Source organism: Electrona antarctica (genome assembly GCF_951216825.1).
Source record: "Electrona antarctica genome assembly, chromosome: 10".
In the NCBI taxonomy this organism is placed as follows: Eukaryota; Metazoa; Chordata; class Actinopteri; order Myctophiformes; family Myctophidae; genus Electrona; species Electrona antarctica.
In genome coordinates, this window is record NC_136791.1 from 8,683,362 (window position 1) to 8,710,064 (window position 26,703).

General features: G+C 42.2%; 1 protein-coding gene across 4 annotated transcripts in view; it reads right to left on the reverse strand.

The window, feature by feature from the left end:
* The window catches only part of LOC306931175 (neurexin-1a), a 528,074-nt gene that overhangs the window by 353,180 nt on the left and 148,191 nt on the right, over window positions 1-26,703 (reverse strand). For all 4 annotated transcript variants that reach the window (XM_079512408.1, XM_079512407.1, XM_079512406.1 and 1 more), the window contains one exon: window positions 3,258-3,559. In XM_079512408.1, the coding sequence (XP_079368534.1) occupies window positions 3,258-3,559 (302 nt within the window). The remainder of the gene's footprint in view (window positions 1-3,257; window positions 3,560-26,703) is intronic.

Consider the following 26,703-nt stretch of genomic DNA (forward strand, 5'->3'; position numbering starts at 1 on the left):
AGTGTGGCATACATGCCTTTTCTTTTTTTGCATGCATGCATGCAAAAATAAAACGTCCCCATATTGTTAAATACTATAAAATAGAATTACAGAGCATACTTTGACACCGGGCACTGTGTCAAGACGCATGCAAAAAGCACACAGTGAAAACCACAAGAGCAGTAAAACGAAAAGCAACAGGAGAAGCAATACAATGGAATAAAAACAGGTCAACAAGCAAACAGATGGAGCAGCGTGGCGTCTGCAGCGCATGTTCAAAGTGCATGCCATGCAAAGTGAATGGGAATATAGAAACTGGCTGGGCCAATGTGCATCATGAGGCCAGCCAGCCAGGAGAAGGTTCCTCCTTGTTTAACCACTGCTTGATGCAAAAGGCTCGAAACGATGCTCCTAAAAAGGTGGATCAAACAGAATTGGACAGGAAACAGGTGAAATAAGGAGGGTGTGGAAACCAATGAATGAATTGAGGAAATCAAAGAGGAGTCAAAAGGTAAGCAGAAGAGTACCAACCGCAGTTATCCTCTTTTTGGAAATGACGTCTACAATAAAAGAAAAAAAAAACAAAGAAAAAAGGGAAACACACGGCAAACCCAAACTAAGAAACAATTAGAATGATATCTACCGAACAATGTAGTTTGTTTACCATAGCGTGTCCAATGCCTGAGTGCTTTGTGGAAAAGGGGGGAGAAAGGAAATTAAAAACTGTGAACAGAATAACGATTGTTACTCAAAAAAATATATGATGGCCACCACTGTTAGTACATTGTTAAAAAAGAAACGATTCTGGTTAGTAGTATGACACATTCCATGAATGACGTTGTTAGTCTTGTTTTCAAAGCATGTTAGTAACAGAGAGAGAGAAAAGGAAGGGCAAAATAAGTTTAACAAGAAAAGAAAAAAACAAAGAAAAAAAACGCTCCACACGTAGTGGTGCCAGAGCTGAATGTGTGTCTCCCTATTAAAAGTTCTTCTTGGTGTGATTTTGCACCACGTTATTCTACAGTATATATATATGTATATATGCACCCATTGATCAGCGGAGCAGCTTCCCAGCCCTGACAAAAAGGATATGATTGACAGACACCACAAGAGAGAATGCCTGCCCTAAAGCACATCAGTCGACCCTCTTCAACGAAAGTCCCCAGTTCAAGTCCATTGAGTGCTTTTGTTTTGTTTCACTTACTTTTCTTGTTTATATTTCATTTATTTTTTGGTTTCTTTCCTCCCCCCCCCCCCGATTGAGCCCAATCCCACCATACTTCTGCCATTTTCAGCTCTCATACAATACCGTATACCTCCTTTTGGTCTTATTGATGAACTTTAGGATCACTTTACTGAAATGAGACAAAGCAAAGAAAACGACCCCCCTCCCGACACACGATGAGGAGGATGGAGAGTCTGGTCCACCCCACACAACATGCACCTGCTATGCATTGTGTCATGTTGATGTTCCACACATTCCACTGGAGGTCCAAATTGGCCAAATTAATGCATTACAAATAATCGTTTATTCTTTTTTTTCCTTTTTCTTTTTTAAGAATTGAGATGAAGATAAAAGCACAACAGTTCCACCACATTTGAGCAGGAACACATCTGGGGATTAAATGTTCCGTTTTTTTTTAGAAGAGATTATCATTCATGTATTTATGCATAATTACAGTAAGAAAGAAAGAAAACAATCAGCTGTGTGTCACTGTGCATTGTTGCTCTAACTTGACTAATTATATTCACTGTGACATCACGCCTATTATAGTTCCCATATTGTGTTTAGTGATAGCGTTTTTTGATGACGTTTCTTTGAACTTTTACTTATATTTTTTCTGCACTATTACTACTTAGCACCTTACTTGTACAGTATTTTATTGCATGTATCACCATGTACATTGTTAGCACAGTTGGGTGGAGTCTGCCAAACCAACATTACACATATATACATTATAAAATAGTGTCTTGAATTTTTCTTTAATGTTTTCAGATGTGACAGTGAAGAGCTACTTTGATCGTCTTTGACTTTGATCTACTTTTGATGCTGAAAGATAACGCACACACATTGTGTTAACTCCACCAGCATTGCATTGTCGGTGACTAATAATCTTTTCAATTACAGTCAGTACTCTTGATCTAAATCAGTCTATGTGACAATGTGATCATAGTACAGTATATTCTCTTTTTGTTTTAGCTGCAGAGAAAACTGGGTTAAAACACTTGCACTGTAATAGCGATCTTTTTTTTTTATCAAGATTTTTCAACTTAATTCTTGTTACAGTGACCAATTTGTGTGAAGACCTGCTGCAATGTTTGTGAAATAAATCTTGTTAGTATGTAATAAATAACACACATACCGGTGTATATATATTTGTTGTATAAATTATCAATTAAACATGCATTGTTATAATTAGATTCGATATATATATATATAAATATTTGATACATAAAAATAGATAAACTACAGAATACAAACCTGAAATGGGCAGAATCTGACATCTAAGTTACATCTACATACATTAGATATATTAAATAATATGTTGGATGTTACAGTATGTACTGTAATTAGTCACCGATGTCACCAATTAGTTCTTCACCAATGTGTTTGTAAAGGTGTCTACAGTAGTAACAACACATCTCACAGAGACTGACATTCAGTTTCCTTATAAGGGAATCTGTAACAGTTGCTGAAAGTTGGGTTATTAACTTATTACCATTAATAACCTATATATGCTTGCAAAATGTATACGCATTTTAATTCTGCTTTAACCCATTTTGGGCGGGATTTTTGAAAATTCGAAGAACGACTGACATAGAAACATAGCTTTCTCAGAAAACTGTCAGGGAGTAGAAGACATTTTTAGAATCTGATCTCAGGTTAAAGCAGAAAATTAAATTAAAAATGTTTTTTTGGCTGTATAAAAATGGTACCCAAACTTTCAGCAGCTGTCACAGATTCCACCAGGGATCAATGTGTTACTATACACTTTTTTTTCTTCTTGTGAATACATTTCTTGGTAAGGAAATTATTCACAGTCTTTGAAGGTTTGAATGAAATGCTGTGTGAAAAGCAATTCCTATTAGCTTATCACGCTCTTTAGATGTCCCTGCTCAATTGTGGCACTGTTTTATCTCCACCCTAAATAATCCAATAAATTACTGTATTAATCCAATTAAAATGAATTGGAAAAAATATGTACAATCGTTCAGCTGAATTGAATTCGCTTCAATTAATTGACTAACTCTCTCCGCATCACCCTCTGTACTGTTACCTGACGTAGATTCCTCGTTACTTTGACATCGTGCCAATCATTGTCATTAAATTTCCCATTGACTGGCTCCACCAGAGCTTCAAAGGCTCCAGACCCCAAATTAATGACGAGTGACACCGCTCCGTTTTTCAACGCCAGGTTGACATAGTCGGCCGATTTGCCCGTGTGCAGCATTAGGCCATTCCGCTGCAGGGTTTTGAACGAGAGCGTGATCTCATCGCTGCTGCTTTGGATGGGATTGGAGGACAGGTCATAGCAGAAGAACTCGGATCCTTTGAAGGTTGCGACGTACTCCTCTTTTCCTGCAGGACACACAAACAAAGGGGGGGGGGGGGGGGGGGGGGGTGTTGAGGTTAATATCAATGTTTTTCGGTGTCCATATAAAGCTGGTAGGAAGTGGAGTGGAAAGTAAAGTCTAATCACTCGTTTCATCAACACATTAGAATGAATTGGCAGAACTGCACTGCACAGACCGTTGAGGTATATTCAATTCAATAGCCTTTATTGTCTGAGGAGAAATTTGTCTTGGGCACCAAGAGACAGCGTTATACATTACATTACATTACATTACATACAGTTCATAGTACAAAAAATACAGTTCATAGTACAAAAATAATTATCCTACCCACACTGTGCAAATATATCAAGGTTCAAGTATTGCAGTATTGCACTCTCCCAGTAATTAGTTATCTGTTATTGAGTACAATACTTCCATAGAGATTTTACAAAGGTGTGTAGGCCTATTGCTTTTACCCCCAAGATTATTAGTGAAATTGTGAAATTATTATTTAAATATTTTTGTCAGTCTGGCAAACTCCACAATTATAGTTTTGTTTACCTCGGTACCAGCTCAGTGGCTGGTACCAGTTAGAGTGCCCACCCTGAGATTGGGATGTCGGGGTTCGGTCATACCAAAGACTAAGAAAATGGGACCCAATGCCTCCCTGCTTGGCACTTTAGCATCAAGGGTTGGATTGTGACATACGGGAGGGGAGGATACTTGTACATCAAGCTGCCTCACACTACAGAAACAGGGGATAGATAAGACTCCTGCCCTGTCCCCTATATGGGCCTCATGGCTCGGCTAGGCTTACATACCTCGGTAAATTGTGTCGTGTTCTCATTGTGTACAGTATTTTCCCCCCTAAATATATATTCTTGCGAGGCACTGAAGGCAGCCATTGCATTACTATGTCGCAAGGTCGCAAATCACAATTACTGCCTCGTACAGTAGACGTGATGGGGAAACACCGAACCTCGTGCAACAGAGGTGTTGTAAAAGTGGGACATGTTGAATGTTATATATGGCTCTTTATACTGTAAGTGATTTTAGATTGGAGAGAGGTGGCAAGCTTTATTGACATTATAGGATTAGCTTTCTGAGCAGCATTATGGATACATAACTTATCCTTGGCCAGAGACAATGGCATGGCACAGTAATATACAGGGTTATTTTAACTCAAAGTGTCATATTATGTTAGTGCTCCTGCTCCATTCCTGGAAGCTACAATTTCAACCACCCAGGTAACAAATAAAATGCCTTTTTCCAAGAGTGACCTAGAAATGCAAGTAGCATGCAAAGTAGTGCGCACCGACGACAACATATTCGAGTTACTGTATATTGATTTCTCTCAGCTCTGTACAAAATGAGGTAATCTTAAACTGTTTTACATGAAAGCTTTATCTTTTCACTGAAGAAGACAAATTGTCTCGCTTAGATTGGTGTGTGCTAGCTTGCAATGCACATGTACTGTACAGTAAAATCCGTTTTCATTAACTCCAATCTAGCACACTGGTTCTCAGGGGATGCTTGTGGGTTCCAGGGGGCTCCCAGCTAAATTATTGATAGTTAGGCTTAGGCACCAAATTGACTTTTAGTGGTCCGTCACATAGAGGTGAATTAACATGGAGTCTCAGACTCTCAGTCGACTGTGGGGTTTTGATTGATTGAATATTTTATTAGACAATATAAAAATGCAAACAGCACAAGGTACAGTCAAGCATTTGGTCCAAAAGGATTACAACCGAAGAAAGACCTTGCGGTCTTGTTTCCATTCGGGTCCTAAGCACTGAGCACTCACACACAATCATGATATGAACAATAATCTATTCTAAAACAACAACAAATATTCGAACATCTCAAAACCATGGAATCTGTGTACAGGTTGTGTGGCCGGAGTAAGTCGGAGGAGCGATAATAAAATGGCAGGGGCGATCACCTCCTCTCCAATTGACCTGCTGACAGGTGAATTTGTTAAAGGAAGCCAGTGATTTGAGTCACAGAGAAATCGTATGGGGCCCCTGGCCTAATGGATATCAAAATGGGGGTCCTTAACCCATTTTGGGCGGGAACCCCTTTTGGTGTTAGGCTAGCATTATGTTATGCTTTAGCTATTGAAAAATAGCAGATCTACAAGCTCATAGCGCCCCACCGAGTGGTGCGCTACGAGCTTGTAGGTCTGCTATTTTTTTAAAGTCTTGAAAAGGTGCCGCAAATCATTGAATATATATTTCAGAGCGAACATTTTTAACTAAAATATTGGCTTCTGGGGGGTCCCTGAAACTACATATTTTGATAGAGATAATTCTGGGGGTCCTTGACATGAAAAAGGTTGAGGACCACTGACATAGAAACATGGGTTTTTCAGAAAAAAATTAGGATTTAGAAGCCTTTTTTTAAATCGACCTCAGTACAGAATGGGTTAAAATTGTTGAGAACCACTGATATAGTGGGATATACATCTGTCCATGGAGGAAACATGCACACAACAGCCCTGTCATTGACTCCCTGTGGCTCTTCCATCCGACACACAATTAACAGTCCTGTGACAGATTCACTAGAGCTCTTCTTTCCATAAAAAAAAAGAGATGGTCAATTAATTCAGCTACGTGTTTTCAGCCCAATAAAAGTGAGCAGGCTGACGATTTTCCACAGCAATAAAACACTGCAGCGCTATCAGAGATATGACAGTGGCTAGATAATTGGAGAGTAACCTTGAAAAAACACTCCACGCGGAGGGCTTTGATGGGACTACGTTACAGAACAAGAGAAACTGTGACCGTCAGTGGGTGACGCGTTTGAAGAGCCATTAGGAAGCATTTAAAAACAGGTTTATACAGATAACAAGCCATTAAACCCACCAGCAGAAAATAAACCACCAAAACACAAATGGACCAAAGCATTCAATTATCATAAATGGGAAACTTTGTAGGTTTATATGCATACCACAGACACGCACGAATGGAATGTGACCAAACACAACAACACATTCACAGGCACACAAAAAAAAACGCATTTGTGCACGCACACGCACGCACGCACACACGCGCACACACACTAAAAGGGGTTGCTGTCCACTACAATTTGTCACCTCATCGATCCCCCCCTTAAAGGCACTATACGGCACCTCTGAGAAAACTACAAGGCTCCATAATTGAACTTGACTGGATCTCACCACTCTTTGGCTGTTCCCTCACACTCTGAGCACCTTTCATTGTAAATTGGGGGGGAGGGGGATGGGGGGGGGGGGGGGAGAGAGAGAGAGAGAGAGAGAGAGAGAGAGAGAGAGAGAGAGAGAGAGAGAGACCTCGATCCACCTTCAGTGCTCGTGGACAACATACCAACCAGATGCAGGTTTCAGGTCATTTCTCTCTGTATGCCCCTATATCCCTGCGGTCCACAATCAATGTTGTATGACTAATAGAAACTGCATTCAGTGTGTGTGTGTGTGTGTGTGTGTGTGTGTGTGTGTGTGTGTGTGTGTGTGTGTGTGTGTGTGTGTGTGTGTGTGAACTGTATTATGTATTGTATTGCATTGTATGCGGGTGCATGCATGCGTGTGTTTGCACACATGACATTGTATCATAACAGACGACATTTGAGGGAATTAATGGTAATGATCATCAGCTCATGAAAAAGGTCATTATAAGCTTCTTTCCTTTTATAAAAGGCACAATATGTGCCGTTATAATCTCCAGGGAAATGGAGTGCATCTGCAGTGTGTACACAAGTGCATATGAAGCGCCCACTGGGAACAGACTAGTCAAGCAACAGACAGCGTTTCATTTCAGGCCATCGGGGGACTTCGTCAGTTCTGAAATGTGCCGTTTGATAAAAGTGTGTGGCCTCACATCTTCTTTTTGATGTTTCCTTCATTTCAAAGTTGTCCATGTGACGACATGTTATTTTGTCCAACAGGGAATTGAAACAGTTAAAGCTGTGATCCCATTCTGATGAGGAATGTGGGAAGTTTCCTTCATGTGTGACCGTAGAAGCCTGCATCGTGCGAGAATTCCCTTTTGTTGCATGTTTTTGTTTTGTTTTGTTCCTTCTCTCTGTACGCATGTCTGCGGAACAGTAAGTCATTTTCTCTTTTTTGTTATCATTTATTTACTGGACTATACGGTTGTGCATAAATTGTCGGTGCATGAAGAACTGGATTTGAACCCAGATCTCCTGCATGAGAGACCACATTTCTACTGCTCAGATGAGACGATCCCCGATTGGCCCAGGGGAGAGATGTCGCGCTCATGAGCTTCAGGCAGTGCTACTTTCCAAACAGTATCCATGTGTCCTACCTGGCGGTAGGTGCAGGGGACCACCTCCAACCACTGCACATAATACTAGCTACTGTACATGTATTTACATACTCTACCGGTCCGTTACCGCAGGGGTTCTCAACGTTTTTGGCCGGGGACCCCCGGAAATGCTTTGGCAATGTCTCGGGACCCCCGCCCCGCCCCCTCCCGACCCCCAATATAAAATGACTGCTACTGCTTAATAATAGAGACAATACACCATAAATAAATACTGAAACCAGATATAACTAGAAAAAGTGCCCTTCCGGGCACAGGTCTCCACCAGTGTGTGTGATGTTTGGCAAAATGTGTAGGAGTAATATATAAACGTGTGTGTGTGTGTGTGTGTGTGTGTGTGTGTGTGTGTGTGTGTGTGTGTGTGTGTGTGTGTGTGTGTGTGAGACGCGGCTTGGCCTGTTGTAGCGCCACCATGAGGCTGATTCGAAAACTGTCAAGTGGCATTTCTTCCTCAGCCTAGTGGGAATATGCATGCACAGTTTCACCGCAATCGGACGCTGCGTTGAGTAGTTGTGGCGATTTGTACAAAACGGGTACAAAGCGGGCTACTCCTGAAAAGTTTAGAAGCCAATCGTAGCCAATGAGGGTGGATTATGAGAAATCAAACTCTAGGGAGTTGGCATACAAAGTTATCCACAGATCCGTGCAGTTAGAGGTAAAAACACTTTTCGGCCAGTTATAGCGCCACCATGAGGCTGAGTTGAAAATGTTCATGTGGCATTTCTTCCTCGGCCTAGTGGGAATGTGCGTGCACAATTTCACGGAAATCACACGATGTGTTCATGATTTGCAGCATTTTGTTTGAAACTGAGCACTCCTGCAAACTTTGGAAGCCAATCTTAGCCAATCAGGATGGAGTCTGAGAAATCTGAAAGACCTGTTTCGTTGAATGGCTCTATAGAGACTGTGTACCAATTTGTGTGATGTTTGGACAAAATCTGTAGGTGTACTGTCCAAAAACTTGTTTTGCACAAAGCGGCCTCCTGGTGGCGCTATAACAGGCCGTTCTGGAAAATGTGGGGCAGAGGTTCATCGTTGGCATCCAGGGAGTGTGTGTGCAAAGTTTGGCATCGACCGGGTTAACGGTGCCGGAGATTAGCTGGTAACAGACGGACGGAAGGACACACACACGGACACACACACACACACACACACACACACGGACGGAGTGCAAAACATACTCTCTCCCCATGCCTTCGGCCTGGTGGAGACAATCATTAGGGAAGGTGTATGCATGTACTATGTGTACTATGTATGTGTACTATGTAAAGTTTTTTTTTGCAATGGCTGGAAAATGGAAATGAAGGGTTTACATTGTACATTTCCATTTTCCAGCCATTGCAACAACAAAAAAATGTTTTGGGGACCCCCCAAAATAATTTGGCGACCCCCCGAGGGGTCGCGACCCACAGGTTGAGAACCCCTGCGTTACCGTATGCATTGGTTAAAAAAAACCAAAACGTTTTCATTAAAGTATGTTTTGCTAGATTGCAGCTTTAAATGTTCTACCAATCAAAACTCTTGTCGTGCCCCCAACAAAATCTGAGTCTGGGAAAAAAAACGTCTTGCTCTTTTTGGACCCTAGTCTTGGAATGACCTACAAACCAGACTCAAACTGGCTTCTGTGATTCCCCTAGTGCGTTTTAAAGGGATTGCCATGGGAACACATTGCTCCTGCTTTGACGTATAGCAAATGTTGGTTCTCCTGCTCTTTATTTTATTAGCAAAAATGCTTAAGTTTTTATAAATTTGCCTTTATTGGTTGCATTATTAGACGTTCCTGTTCTCCCTTTGAGCTTCTTCGGTAGTGGGTAGGGCAGTGGTTCCCAAACTTTTTCGTGTCAAGGACCCTCAAATCAACATTTATTAGGCCACGGACCCCCATTTGAAAACATATGCCATTGACCCCGATAAGGGAGGATTTTTACGGCTCTAGCAGTGATTCCGAAACATATTCATTTCATGAACCCACAAATTCACACACATCATGCTACGGACCCCCGATTTAATGGCATTTCTATCTCTGGTACCCCAATTTATATTGTAATACCACTGTTAATTTAACTCTGAGAGTGTCCATCTGGCCTTTTCTCTTCTCTTGGCCAGTTCACACCTGTAAAAGAGACTTTAGTCTCAATGTATTTTTTACTGGTTAAATAAAAGGTAAAAAAAAAAAAGCACCAGTCCACACGTTCTGTTGCCTGCAGTATTAACAGAGAATTTGAAAGGGAGATTTTCTGACATCTACTTCTCTTGTCACACTTGTCACAGAGACAAATACTCAATATATCCATTTGTAACTCAGAGTGTACAGAATGTAACCATTTCGGGCCCTTACGGGTCCATTTGGCTACATCTGTTATTCTGTTCTCACTCGGAGTTAAACCAACACTCAGGCTTTTACAGTGTAGTGTTGTGTCACTTGCGTCCTCCCGCTGGGTATTTGGGTGTGTCCCAGTTGCCTCCCCCTGTGCTGTCCTCTGCGTGACTCTCTCTCCAGTCAATCAAACCTCAGTGAACTATTGCAACTGTAATGCCCTTGAGTGATGACGGCAAACGGAAGAAAACCGGAGGAGGACAACCCACTCACTCTGAGACTTCAGAGAGCAGAAAGACTGAATGCATACAGACAAAGTCACACACAAATATTGTAAGTGTAGCTTCTAAGGAGAGCCGTGAATAGAAACACAGGTAGTTTCAGTTGTTCATAGTCTTCCGTACTACTGTAGCGTGTTTAGCATTGCACAATATTGATACTATATTCATGTGTGGAAGTACCGTACATTTACTTAAGTCATTTTATTTTATTTCAGCATGTTCAAATGTTATACTTAACGCACATTTGACAACTTTAGTTACAAAGTTACAGATCCACCGATACATTTAAGGTGTGTTTACAATAGTTTACGCTACCCAGTTGTGGCTGTAGGAGTTTTGCTATTAATGTGGTGTCCTTAGGCCACAACATAATATTGTTATTGTTGCTGTGTTGTTGTTGTTGTGGATGCTTTGTTATGGTATTTTCCTTCCATCTTTAACAGATTCAAAATACATTTGCACCTACAGTATATGTGTTTTGCTGAGGTTAATTATCATCTTAATCTTTAAATGAGGACAGAATTTTTTCCATAACAGATCAATAGCATGCAATTGTGGGATGCCATTTGGGGCTCTCCTTCTCTATAGTCATAATAAACCTGCAATCGTGGTGCAAAAAATAGCACCCATTATCGATCCGGTTGTGGCTGTAAAATTACTCGCCGCTTAAATTCAATTAGAGTGACTGAAAATGAAAAAAGAAGTCCAGAAGGCATAGTTTTGCAAACAACCGCGATGATGCAATGACAAGGGAGTCATTCTGCTCCAGCGCTAATAAAAGAGGCAGAATAAAAGGCCTTCAAAGTATTATTGAAGTCTCGGTTAGCAGAAGCTAAGCATGTGGAACCTATCCATTGATTTAACATTATAATGCACTGAGGAGTCCCAGACAGGAGAACATCACACAGAGGTAAAGTGATGCCGCAGGACCATGCACAGCAGGATCACACTGTCTGCAACATGTGGATCTTTCATCTAACAAAAGAGAGTGTGGGTCCATTTCTACCACTATAGTTAACCACTAAAGCCTACACTTGACTTAGTTGTACGACAAATGCAACATGTTATATAATATTTCAAGCGTTATGTTACACTTTAGCTATTGAAAAATATCAGATCTACAAGCTCATAGCGCGGCACCGAGTGCCGCGCTATGAACTTGTAGGTCTGATATTTTTGAAAAATCATGAAAATGTGGTGCAAATCTTTGAATATATATTTCAGAGTGAACATTTTTAACTAAAATATTTGCTTCTGGGGGGTCTCTGGAACAACATATTTTGAGATGGGGGTCCGTGGCCCAATAGAGATAATTCTGGGTATCCTTGACATGAAAAAGGTTGAGCACCACTGACACAGAAACATGGGTTTTTCAGAATTTGAATTATTTTGAAAACATAGCTATCACATAAATAGGGACACCAGGGGTAATGTGCTTAACTTCAACTGTACAGCGAGGGCTGTATACTGTAGGTCTGCTAGTATTTCCCTCTACGGAATGCTCTAGATTTGACTGTGTCATCTGACATCTTTTGATTTGCACTTTGGCCCACGGGGGAAACTCCTTTCTTGTCTGTCGACAACAAAAAGAAGGAGACATACAGTGACTCAGACCTGGCTGGCAGGGTATTGAGGAATATTAACCTACAAAACAGATGCCAAGAAGAGAGACTTGGTTCTGTGTCCAACACCACTGAAATGTTTGACCCCGGCGCTGTGAGAATACAAGAGAGGGTTTAATAACAACAGCATGGTGTCCCTGTGCAAGGTGTAGCAATAGCCTGCATCTTAAAATGTAAATGGAAACATTTCCCTCAGCTTACTGTAGTGGGAGAATTCTATTCTTCATCCTTTTTCATTGGAGTGCCTAGTCTGCCTACATCAGGGGTGCTCACACATTTTTGAGTGGTGCAACCACTCCAAGGAACAGCAATGTCCGTGACGTTCAACTATGTGTGTGACTATGTTTGTGTGTGACGTTAATGAGCACCAGTACCAATGAGTACCAAAAGTGGCGCTGTTGTGCCAGAAACAGAGAGAGAGAGATAGTGCTGCACTGTTGCCTGCTAATGAGAGAGAGAGAGAGAGAGAGAGAGAGAGAGAGAGAGAGAGAGAGAGAGAGAGAGAGAGAGAGAGAGAGAGAGAGAGAACCACTCAGTTAACACGGGTGTGATTTTGACTTGAGAGCTACTGACTGGCTCAACAAGATCAACCTACTGAAAAAAGAACATTATACCATTGCTGGAAATAGTTTAAATATGGAATAGTGGCGTTAGATTTAAGACAAATGCACTTGGAATGGAGAAATGGAATAGGTTAGGTCGTTTTTTGTATTTTATCTGTAATGCTACCGACGTTTGTGCACAGCAACACTCTTGAAAACAAAATATTGCATTGTGGGTTTGAGCCGACAGGCCCTTTTTGATGTCAATCAATGAATCAAGTCACCTTAATTCAAGTGGCAGATGCCTGCACAGCCCTTGTGATCTACCTTTTGGGCACCCCTGGCCTACATCATCATTGGGGGGGGGGGAGCGGTCCATAATTCTGACATTACAATAATCCCAAAATGTGAGGTTAAATATGGTTAGGCTTCGCCTTCGTTATAATGTGCGGCATCTTCAGACCAATATTGGTTCGATCTTCAGAACAACAAGGTTCTGGGTTCGAAATAGGCAAATATGAAATTAGGCCTAAGCGGTTAATTCTGTCTGCATCTGTGATGTGATAATAAAGCTGATTCTGTACATCTATCATAAAGAATACACTGCCAAATTATGGACGAACTAAATCAAAGTGAGAATGTCAAAACAGGCAATCTATAAGATTATTTTTTTAAAGATACTGTAGGCAATGCTAAAACAGACACAGAAATTAATTAGCTGCTGATCTCTTCAGAAGAGCTCCCTGCATTTATTGAGACTATGGTACGCTAAACAACCCTGTTTATCCCAGGGAAATGTCTCATGAACACTCCATATCTCTCCACCCACACTCCTGGTATACCGCTGAAAATCCCCTTCCTCAGCCTCAAGTAGATAGAGCTTGTTGTGCCAGATATGAGTATAAGTTGGAGGTTCAGACGAAGTTCAGTGCTAAAAAATATATATATTAACCCATTTTGTACGGGAACCCCTTTTGGTGTTTTAAACGTTATGTTATAATTTAGCTATTGAAAAATAGCAGATCTACAAGCTCGTGGCGCACTACAAGCTTGTAGGTCTGCTATTTTTGAAAAATCGTGAAAATATTTATTTCAGAAAACTGGAGGATTTAGAAGATTTTTTTTTAATTTTGAGGTCAGGCGTAAATGGGTTAAAAAAATGAAAGTCAGACACGCTTCCAAAGCAGCTGATTTTGAAGGAACCTGTGTGGTGTAAGTAGAGTTGGATGCTAAAGCCATGCGATGCAGCCAGGGGCCAAATGCTGCTTCTTGCATTCACCGCTAACAGGCAGGGCTCCCTTACTGACATTGTATTTCACCCTGTTCCTCCTCTGGCTCTCTCTTCTTGGCTTTGACTGACAGCCTATTAAAACGATAGGGAAGTTAGTGTCACAAAGCTTGCCTAAGCCTCTTATATTATGACAGTGGTTGCTCACAAGCGCGGCAAAACTTTCAATAAATTATGATCCTGGCATTGAGCGGACTTAATTAAAAAAAAATCACACTCGTGTGAAGTGAGGGGTGCATCACTTCTTTATACTACTGTATGTGTTTAATGTTAATGTTGATGTTAATGGGTTTTTTTCGCTATCATTTTTATCCCACGATTTTGTAACCCATTTTTCACCCCTGTGTCAATTATCTAATGTGATCCTGGGCTCTACACACACAACCTCCGCCAACCTGGGGAGAGCAACGGACTTGAACTCATGCTTCCTTCATGCCTGAGTGTCCAAGTCGCTCCTTTACACCTGACAGGGGGGAGTTTCCCTGGTTGGACGTAGCGCATGGAAGGAACACGTTATTCCAACCAGTTCCTTTCCCCTCCATCAGGCGCCCCGGCTGGCCAGGGGGAGGCAGTTTAGAGACCAGGATTACTGCATGTTTTTTGTGAGGGTAGCTACCCATAGGGGACACGGGGAGAACATGCAAACTCCACACAGAAAGGCCCTTTCACCAACCCCGCCTCGGGTATGGGCACCACTGATGACACGGAGGAGAGGACACGCCGCCAGCGACCACAGCGCCCCGAGCGGGAATCGAACCCAGGACCTTCTAGCTGTGAGACGACAGCACTACCAACTGTGCCACCGTGCCCCCTGATGTTAATGTTTAATGTTGTTATATGCTTAACCCATTTTGGGCGGGAACCCCTTTTGGTTTTTTAAACATTGTTATAATTTAGCTATTGAAAAATAGCAGATCTACAAGCTCATAGCGCACCACCGAGTGGCGCGCTATGAGCTTGTAGGTCTGCTATTTTTGAAAAATCGTGAACATATTTATTTCAGAAAACTGGAGGAATTAGAAGCATTTCTTTTAATTTTAATTTTGATGCCTAAATGGGTTAAAGTGAAAGCCAGGCGGACAAGGGGCTAGCGCCCCTCACAAATAATCATGAGAAAATCTTGGTAGAAGGACTAGAAGCCAGGTATGGCTTCCCTACGAGTAGTTTTAATTTCATGTCGTGAATCCTCCTACTGGACATGCCGTCTACAAGTAGATCTCTGTGTGTGTGTGTGTGTGTGTGTGTGTGTGTGTGTGTGTGTGTGTGTGTGTGTGTGTGTGTGTGTGTGTGTGTGTGTGTGTGTGTGTGTTGCGTGTGTGTGTGTCTCGTTGGAGGTCCACAGGGAAGCCGTGCCATCATTAGACCCCGTCTTCTTCATCTAATTTGTACATAATGTCTAAATATGATTCCAGTAATTAGAAACTATTTCTGTAATTACAATTTAAACATTCATGAGTTGTTGTGCATTAATAACTGTTCCTGCAGTTGATGAGAGAGCTGGAGCAATATGGGAGAGACACACACACACACGCACGCACACACACACACACACACGTGCGTCTGCGTGGGTGTGTGTGAGAGAGAGAGAGAGAGAGAGAGAGAGAGAGAGAGAGAGAGCGCTCTGTCAGACTCCATGCTGTGCTAGCTTAACATACATACATCATACATCATTATAGATTCACAATGTGAAGGATGTCCTGCTGTGCTCAGAGCGACCCCCCCTCTCTCTCCCTCTCTCTCTCTCTCCAGTGTCAGGCCTAATTTATGCTCTGTCACAAGACGGTGTCGAGCATCGAAAATAGCCGACCTCCAAGTTCACAACGAATCGCTTCCGCATCGCGGTTTGAGCTTGTATAGGTCGCCTATTTTCGATGGGCGACACAAGTATGACACGAGCACATCCTTATCATGTCCTACTGTAGAAGTACGTGAGGGAAAATAAAGACTGAATGTGTATGAGAGGGAGAATACATGTGTGTATGGCATACTTTATGTACCGCAGGAAATCATGTGCATTTTGTTCTATTGTTTGTTAGGCTTAGGAAACTTATATTAGAATATGAATTTGTGTTGAAGTAATTGACATGATGTTCATTAACAACAGCAATCTAATCACAGAATTGGCACTTTCTGCAGTTTGCTTATCCAGTCAGAACACAGCAAACATCAAGGACTAATAGTATTTCACAACAGGGCTACAGTACATCAAACAAAACAGCGGATGAATAGAACTGGGGTCTTACATATTCGGTTATTATAAAAGCACAGTTTGTTCTGGTGATGTGATGATGTAGTGCAAATGGGGAGGCCACCCATCTGTGCAGTGAGGGCGCTCCTTCCTGAAAGTCCACAGTGCCACACAGACATAATTATGCTGGGGGTTTTTTGTGCACACAAACTACACATAGGATTACATTCAGCTGCAAAGCTAAGGTTTCTAATGTTTATAGAGACACCGAGTCGTGCTTATATAATGACAGCTGTAACATGAAACTAAAATGAAATCACTGCTATAAGGTACAGGTTTCCATGTGGAATATCTACTTACATTATACTAAAGTCATCTACAGCCTCTCTCCTTCCTTCCTACCGGCATGCACACTTAGGCCTCTCCAATTGATCCAGAATGCCACAGTTCGCTTGATCTTCAACCAGCCTAAATTCTCACATGTCTCCCCCCTTCTCCACTTGCTCCATTGGCTCCGCTGCCCGCACAGACTCTGATGCTGGCCTTCAAAGCAACCTAAGGTTATCTTGCAAGTCTGATCAGACCCTACAACCCCTTCCGCGCCAAAAGGCAGGGAAGCTGGAAGTACATTCACTAAAAACGCCAGGACAACGCTCCACTCGTCCCAAAACTCATCTCCCTTCTGGCTCCAAATCTATGGAATACACTTCCCATTGCAATCAGAACTGCAGACTCACTCCTAATCTTCCGCCGTAGTCTGAAAACCCACTCCATCTTAGCCTGTAGCACTTGCTGTAGCACTTGCCTTCTTACAGCATTTTATGTAGACATAGGCAGCACTCTCTAGTGTATATGCAGAGTTTCATTATAGATATTACACTGTTAGGTTCTTAGCTTACATATGATGACTATTTTTGAGGGGCACTACTAGCCTCTCCTATATTCAGCTATAGTGTAGATTTTCGTCTTACACAAACATTAAATTCCCATTGACAATGAGAATTTACATCATATGTGGACGAGCAAATAGGCTATTTTTGTCCTACACAAAGCAATGAATGGATGATGTACGATGATAAGAGCGCCCCTCACTTTACACAGATGTCATTTTTCTATGTATTTGATGTATTACCATGTTTTTGTTCTTCCTTATTTTAAGAGCGTCTGCTAAATGCCTAATGAATTGTAAATGTACTACTAAAGTATGGGGAAATGTTGTAAATAATTAACCTGATTATCAGACTGTAGCTTTCTTGAAGCTGTGTGTTGCGCTGCGTGATGACGCTGAAAAACGGGACTCGGCGCTGATTGGTTGTTTGTTAGACCCACCCCCACCACCGATTCTCATTGGATAATACATTTTTGTACCGAAGAAATTATAGGTTCACAGTGCAACACCAGACCAAGAGACGGAGTCCACTCAGAGAGTGGGCGGGGTCTTTGGGCTGGATCCAGGCTAGTAAATAATAGCATGGCTTTCGAAAAGGTGTATGATGTGATGGCATGGGATATTCTGAAGTACCAAAGTATGGTAACTAAGTAAGTAGATAAATATATTGCAGTGTGTGTGTGTAGGTACTAACTAGGCAGTAGGCACCGCTATGAGTGGCAAAGTCTAAAATGAACAGTAACAGTCATGCGGTTAGTAGGAGGATAGTGCAGATACTGTGGTTGAACGCAGCGCAGCCCCTCTCTAATTGGTACTTCCCCAGTTAGGGGGCATATACATGCCCTCCATGCTCATGGTTCAAAGTGGAGCACATCCTTACAACTACTACACAACTTGAAGGAAGGACCGGAGTCACTAGCTTCCACTTTAATCTAACGCACGCACACGCACACGCAGCCACGCACGCACGCACGCACATACACGCACACCAAGAGACTAAAAGCCCACTAGTAGTAGTGCGTAGAATAGATGCTGCTTTTTATAATAATAATAATTAATTGCATTTTTATAGCGCTTTTCCAAGTGCTCAAAGCACTTTACAATGGTTCATTCATTCATACATTGGGAGGTGAAGCGGCGAACAGTCGACGCCAGCGTCCTCACTTCCCACATTCACACACCAATGGTGGCGAGCTCACACCGAGCAACTCATTGGAGGCAATGTAGGGTTCAGTGTCTTGCCCAAGGACACTTCGACATGTGGACAGGAGGAGCCGGGATTCTAACCGCCGACCCATGGATCATTGGACAACCTGCTCTACCTCCTGAGCCACAGCCGCCCACGGTTTGAACTTGGTTTGAACTTAGCGGCACTGCCGGCAATTCACACAATACCAGCAGCTGTATTCTGCGTTAAGCAAGCAGTCCATTCGCGAGAAGCAGTCGCTCCTCGCAGCAGACAATAGAGAAAAGTTCTACTTTTTCATTGCCACTGTACAGCAAGCGGCATGCCCAACCAACCAGAATCACGGTGTGGTCTGAAATAGCCGTGGACTAGGCTTCCACACTTCCACACGCATCACACAGTGCACACACACCTACTAGGGCACCAAGTTCCGGAGACGGAGAGAGCACCAAAATGAGCCGTCATCATGAATGATGAATTATTTAAATGTGTCGGTCCGTTGGTGTGTCTAACCCATTTTGGGCGGGAACCCCTTTTGGTGTTAGCATTATGTTATGCTTTAGCTATTGAAAAATAGCAGATCTACAAGCTCATACGAGCTTGTAGGTCTGCTATTTTTGAAAAATCGAAGAACGACTGACATAGAAACATAGCTTTTTCAGAAAACTGTCAGGATGTAGAAGACATTTTTAGAATCTGATCTCAGGTCAAAATTGTCTAATCTGCGTGTGCATCCCTGTGTAAACTGTATAACGTTGCTGTTGGCCAGAATCCTCGTACTGTATCTCTCCATATATCTACTCTTTATTTTTCTTCGTGAAAGAATGCACTACATAATCATACGAGTTTCGCACAAAGGTCGAGAAAATAACAGATAGACAAACTCACAGCCCATTACAATGCAACGCAATTTGTGATCTAATTTGTGAATAAAAAAAAGGAAGGGTTTTGTATAGTACATAAGGTTTTGATAACAATAGACTGACTCACTCACTTTGCATAAGATATTATCACTTACTGTAAGTGTTTATTGCTCACGCAGAAACAAATATGCAGGCTATCTGCTAATGTTCAATCTCAAATGGGTGATAGAAACGGACCGGTGGGGTTGCTCCCACTATGAAAACGGCATCATTTTTTTTCCATCTCTCATCACAGATTTCTTGTAGTCTCTGTGCTCTGTGACTGTAATACCATGCCAAATTGCCAATCATAAAAGTGATCTTCATAATAAATGAAAATGTTGCAGTGAATCACAGCCTGGTTTAAACAACTCCCCCTTGAAACATTTTGTTTCTTGAATGAAATGTTTTCAGGGGGGAGTGGTTAACAACCAGGCTACTGTAGTTATTGCATAGAAAAGAATAAGAAGTGACAGCTGTGGGAGAACGCAATGGATCCGTTCGTGCCCATGCAGTCGCGAATGCGTGCGTTTGCTCGTGCTCTATACACTTGCATCACTGAGCCCGAGGTTAACTTGACACCATAAAAGTTGCTTAGTGGTGTTTGAAGCACCCTGGAGTACCTCTACTTCCTGGTTGGCCTCAAGGACTGTCTAAAGAGGATGAGACGCGAAGACCGTACGGGCGACGCCATGTTGCTTATGGTGCTCCATGGAAGGAAAGAAACATGCGCAGTTGAGACCAAGGAAGCTGAACGCGGAAGTGTTGGCTGCATATAGCCCATTGCGCATGTTTCTTTCCTTCCATGGAGCACCATATGCAACATGGCGTCGCCCGTACGGTCTTCGCGTCTCGTCCTTCTTAGACTGTCCTTGGTTGGCCTCAATATCTAGGCCAATGGATATCCAATAGCGGTTCAGAATCAGATTATAGAAGCATGCGCAGTAGGGTTTCAAATGGGAAGGCAAGGGTAACAGGCATAGAGTATATATATAATAGAGACTGAACTAGCGCGAAGCTCCGCCCCCCCAGCTATTCATGTCAGTGGAAGTTGCTCAGTGGCGTTTTGAAGCACCCGGAAGACTGCCGGAAGTCCCTCCCAGGACCTCAACTTTGAGGTCCTGAGTGACGTAGGGCAACTGAGCGCTCAACGTTAAAGCCCAGCTGCACGGGGTTTCCCGGTCATGAATCCACGGGTCCGCCTGTAGTCCCTCCTCCTACCACTAGGACCCAGAGCTTCAACGTTGGAAAGTCTGCCTGCCCCCTTGGTAACAGGAGTCGGGGACAGAGAATGAATGTATTCTTACCAAGATAACCAGAGCCTTCTATGAGAGAATTGCGTCAATGAGGGGGCAGAAAACAGCGCCGAACGATGGCATTAGCGACATACGGAAACGCTCATAGACTCCACTGCATTCCGTAAACTTCTGATTCAGGGCTTTGTCACTATTCGCCAATGGGTTTGTGTGTGTGTAGATTGTAGAAGACCTGGCCCGATGAAGTTAGCCTGGCTAATAAGCCAGACTCAAATCACACTGTCGTGTGGTATTTGAGTCTGGAGATGCTGTGTATGGATCTTGTTTCCCGGGGGGCGGGTTCAAACATTTTCTCTTTGACGCAATTGGTCAGAGCTACTGTCAGTCAAAGGTCTCAAGCATTGAACGTCACTGTACCAAAGCCCGCCCATATTGCATACCGTGTCCCGATTGGCCACACCAGTTCTCTGGTGTAGGAAATGGGCGTACAATTGAGCCTCTCCAGACCGTAATCCGCCGGCAGGCAATTTTTTTTTGTCAACGGCTGATTCGGTCTGGCTTATTAGCCAGGCTACGATGAAGTAGGGCGGAGGTGACACTACTCTAATAGAAGGCTCTGGAGATAACCACAGTATTAGTGGTCAGTTGAATCTCTCCATCAATCCATTGTGTGTCTCACTGAATTAGCCTGGCATGGCCAGACTAACAGATTCCAACGTCACAGCAAAAACAGGCTCACTTTGAATAGTGGGCTCTGATTGGTCACCCACAACTCTGGGGTGTGCGAAATGTAATTTGATTTAACTGAGGAGTGCCAGACCAATATCTGCCCAGGGCATGTGTTTTTCCCTGTGGTAGATTAGTCTGGTTTCCAGGCTATCACTGAATATAATAATTAGTTAAACTGAGTAACATGGACACACTAAGCACAATAGGATAGAGTTACAATATGGAATACTGTATATATATATATATATATATATATATATATATAAAGAAAAAGAAAATGCAGGTTAGTGCAGTTTCCAAAGAAATTATTGTAAACAAAAAATAGCTTTTGGCCAAAAAAAGAAAAGAAAAGTCCCCAGAAAAAAAGTACTTTATAATGACATGCTTATTATTTGCAAATTCATGCTCAGGGGATTTGTCGACTGGCTGGGAATTAAGCTACGATATGTTTAATATTGCCCATATGGGCTCTTTTTGTTGCCATTTTCAGCACTTTACTTATTGCACTTGAAAAAAATATCCATTACATGGTCTTGTTTTTGTTTAACTATGAAACATTAAATTGTGGAGTTATCTCGTGTGTATTTACCTCACAAATGTTGGCAACTAACTTCCCCAGGGAATAAATACAAACTGTATACCACGCAGGCACGCGCGCGCGCGCACACACACACGCACGCACACACACCCTAGTACCTTCCCTGTTCCCTTCCTACAGTATACCTAGGCCCAATCCCAATTGCCTCCCTCAAGCCCTGAGCCCTGAACCCTCATTGACTTTAGTGACGTCAGCTGTAAGTGCTTGAGGGTGAGAGGCTGCAAGGGCTCCAAATTGTTGTGAAAGGAGGAATGGGACAGCACTTTGAAGATATGAGTCCGCCATTCATGACACTTTGCATCACTTTATACAAACTGTCCTTATTCACAGGAAAGTGCCTACATGCTTGGCCTATTTATACATGTCTATCATGTCTATTTTAGTATTTAAGCTGATCGTTTTATTATTAGTTTCATAAATACACTTTCCTGTGTGATAGGGGTTGTAATATTCATATATAATAATTGCATTTCCATATTATTTTACTTTGCTCATTAGGAATTTCTCATGTTTCCCTTATTATTATTGTTATTAAATATATAGCCTATCCTTCCATTCCGTCTCCTTTTGAGAACAGTGAGAAAGCACTATTGTGTTTGTTGACATTCTAACCGCGATACATAACTAATTTGCATACTTAAATGATTGACGTTCGGAGGACCCCCCTCATTCCTCTGGTAACGCTATGAACTGTGGGTAATTTCTTTGCCAAAGTCAGCATCGATGCTGACTTTGGCAAAGGGCACATAAAGGGGCGGGGCTGAGCCCTCACTGACTTACCGATTTCAAATGGGACATCCCTCAAGCCCTCGCAGACTTCACATGAACGCGCAGCTAAGTCAGTGAGGGCTCATTGAGTCAGCAAGGGAGTGGATTGGGATTGGGCCCTAGTGGTCGGAATAATGGCGAATTACAAGCGGACCCCTGAATTTAGAACAGGGCAATGGAAAAGCGGTGTCATAATTATTCGGTTACACTTTCTTGATAGGCTATCTTACCATTCAGTTCAGTGACAGTCCGGCACGGCGTTTGGACTCACCAAAAGTTGTTCCTGGATAAAATAACGACCTGACGCACCATACTCCAATAGACAGTCCACCTTTGGTTCCATTTGCAGCCAGCACTTTTCGCAATAATAACACCTAGCCCTGGTCCAGTGCTTACAGCGAGTCAGAGAGAGACTCGCTGTAAGCACTGGACCAGGGCTAAATAACACCCAACCTCACCTTTGTGCCTATACTATTTAAAAACTACCGTTATATGTCCTTGTTTGTTCATGTCAGCTTGCCTTGAGGTAAATAAAAAATAACTTCAGAATCTCCCGCGGTCCAAAGTAAACACTAAACACCGGAAACGTCACACGTGCAGTGATTAGGTGAGTATAGTCACCACCATGAGTGAACTGCCCCCTTGTGGCCAGGTCTTGTAACGCCACCAAACTATAAGCAATAAAAACATCCATAGGCTCCCTATATACTGCATGAATCAATTAATCCGTTCATTCATTCAATTAAAGCTTTATTGGCATGAGAAACATTACGTTTACATTGCCAAAGCAAGTGTCAACTGTCAAAATACAATAACAACAGTTGAAAATGAGGAAAGTATATCCTACAGTTGGAGGGGGTACAGCATTGTGTAAACAGAGCTATGTCACATTGCACCATTAAAGCTTTTTTAAACAAATACCATGTCACTTTGGGACAAATAGCACTATTTAAATATTAAACAGATTTGTGCTTAAAGGTAGCAGCTGTTTACACGTACATTCACATTCATTCACTAAAAAGCAATTATGCTTAGGGCAAGCTGCAATTTGAAACACTAGATTTAAAATATATGTTGAATCTAGAGTTGCACCACCAACCATTGACAGCCCATACATCCAAACAGAAAGGTCTATCTGATAATAAGGCATGCACAATGAGGAGTTCATAGTGTTCTTAATAGCAGTTTTCTGAAAAACCTACGTTGTCAGTGGTGCTCAACCTTTTTCATGTCAAGGACCTCCAGAAATATCTGTAGGCCTATTTGGCCGCGGACCCCCATCTGAAAATATGTTGTTCCAGAAGCAAAGATTTTAGTTAAAAATGTTCGCTCTGAAAGATATATTCAAAGATTTGCGCCACATCTTCACGATTTTTCAAAAATAGCAGATCTACAAACTTGTAGCGTGGCAGCTTGTAGATCTGCTATTTTTCAATAGCTAAAGTATAACATAATGCTTAACACACCAAAAGGGGTTCCCGTCCTGAATGGGTTCAACTAAAGCATAAAAAGGTAATATATAAATATTTTTGATCCATCATGATTTGCGGTCCTTACGAAGAGAAATTAATAGTGTAAATGTACACAACCAAAATGAAAGCAGTCATACCGTATACTGTAGCTACTACATGCACGTCAAAACAACTGCACCCGGTCATTTCTGGAGGATACCGTATACTGTAAGGACACCATTGGACAAAATGGTGTGTGTTTGTCTAAGACCAGAGTTTGTCTAGGACCAGAGTTGCAACTGTACTTAGTTGGTACGCCCTTTATTTCACTCTACAGTGTAGAGTCTACACCAATATGTCTCTTCTTCAAAATAAGCTTACAACGCAAATGTTCCCCCCAGAATCGGGATGCAGGATGCAAATAAAATACCCCATGGAGTAGCTGAACGAACCCCATCACAGGGTTGAGGGTTGGCAAGTAGAGGGAACGAACAAGAGGCACTTTTTAATAACTACAGGAGGTGAACCAGATCAAATATACGTTGGAAATAAAATGGGGAGACTTTTATAGTTGGCAGCTGGGTCATTAAAGCCTTCCTTTTTTTGCGGGGGGGTGGGGGGGGGGGGGGAACTCTCCATCACTAGAACACCTCTGCAAAGGGACCTTAACAAATAACACCCAGAGAGGAGCGTCCAGCGGTCCTTTACGGCCCTGGGTTCGGGACAAGGCAGTCAATCTCGTGTCAATACAGAAGAACCTTGTTTCAATCGAACACACACACACACAGGCTATAGGAAACAGATAATGATAGCCAGACCCCACAGAAGCATCCAAGTGCAGAAAAGGCAAGGAAATTGGAAAAAAAGCACGCACGCACGCACACGCGCACACACACACACACACACACACACACACACGCACACGCACACACACACACCTTCCATGAGATACCGCAGCTGCTATACTCATTTGCTCTCAGCCCCATTACAGAATCACAACTGCATTACTACAGTGAAGTGGGAGTGCAATCTCCTGAATAAAATAAATAAATGAATAAAAAACCCTTCCAGCCACACAAATAATCCACTGGGTTAAAACTCAATCCATTTCTATACAGTACATCCAGAGGATACTATAATCTAAGCTTTGGGGTCCTGAGGGATCAATAATCAGCCAGCAGAACACCATTTTGATATTAAAGTATGGTTAGCTCTTCATTTTGAGCATGCATGTGCATTTTAATCATTGGTGTGTAAAGTAACTAAATGCCTTTACTCAAGTACAGCATTTTGAGGTATTTCGAGTTTTCAGGACTTTTGTTTTTACAGTAGGCCTAGTTTTATTTCTACTCCACTACAGGCAAATATTGTACTTTTACTCCACTATAATTATTTGAAAACTTTCAGTTACTATAGTTACGTTTAGATTTAGAATATTACTAAAAATACACACCCATGGCTGCAAGGCTTCACCTCAAACATACATTATCCACTTCATCAACCTAAATACATTTCAGCCATTTGAAAATACCCGATCTACAAGCTCACAATGCGTTGTTGCGATGTGATGCAGCTTGTATAGATCTGATATTTTCAAAAAGATTTTTATGCAATTCATACATTTGAAAACTTCTGCATAATGAGTACTTTCTACTTTTGGTACTTTAAGTACATTTTGTTACCAATACCTTTGTACTTTTAGTCAAATACATGTTGAATTCCGGACTGAATTTCTACACCGCAGTATTGATACTTTAAAACATGTGACACCACTGTCTGATTTTAATCCCTATGGATCACTAACACTGATGAGATACTTTAGTCAGTATAGTCAGCATGGACAACTTGGCATAATGTAAATTAATCAGACAGAGTAATAATATTTGTGAGGCTGTTGATTCACTATATATCAAAATGAACTGTGGTGGTGAGCAGGTGTCTAGTAACATTTAATTGCGAATTGCAGTCTGTTTGGCTCATGCCTGGAATGTCCTAGTGTCGCCGGCAGGCCTGGTTCTACCAATGATTCTGTGGATAAATCTCTGCCATTGGCGTCTTAACAAGCTTCCCGTCCTGCACGTGACCTTGTCAAGGTTGCGAGAGACGAGCCAAAATCTGCCCCGGCAACGCAGCAGTCCATGCCGTTTACCACATTTAATTACAGGAGAGAGGAAAGTGGTGTAGTTGCTGCACGCAAGGGACTGACATTTGGCAGATTCACAGAATCTTGTTCTTGAGGTCTGTGCTCTGTCTGTACAGACGTTCTTCAGACAAACAGGCAGCAAAGTCAAGAGGTACTGAAATAAATACAATTATTCATGAACGGATGACAACTGCTAATTACGTTGAGAGAGTGTGTCTCACAATGATTCCTGTGCTGAGTCGCTCTTGTCGTCTAGCTCTACCGAGTACCCAATTCATCGGCTCGCTGTCTGAGTCTGACACAGCATGAATTCTTGATGAAGCACCGGCCTATCACCCTCAGACATTAACGAAGACACTACTGCGTTGGAGCCCTCGTTCTTCATTGCCAAAAGAATGCATACATCAACAATTAGCATTAAGCTAACAGCTAGGGAGGGTCTATACTAGTATTGATGGTAGCCTACACATGAAATGTATCACTTACTGTGTTAATTATTGTTCACTGCCTTGTTTACATTTATGTTCAATGGACTGGAGGACTACACATGGCCCGAGCCACATGCATGCTTATGGTCAAAATCTCCCCTCACAGGAACTCAACTATCGTATCTTATAATAAATAAGCAAAAAAGGATACCGTATACACAAACACAGAGTGGATGACCTTACCTATATTCTCCTTTACAAA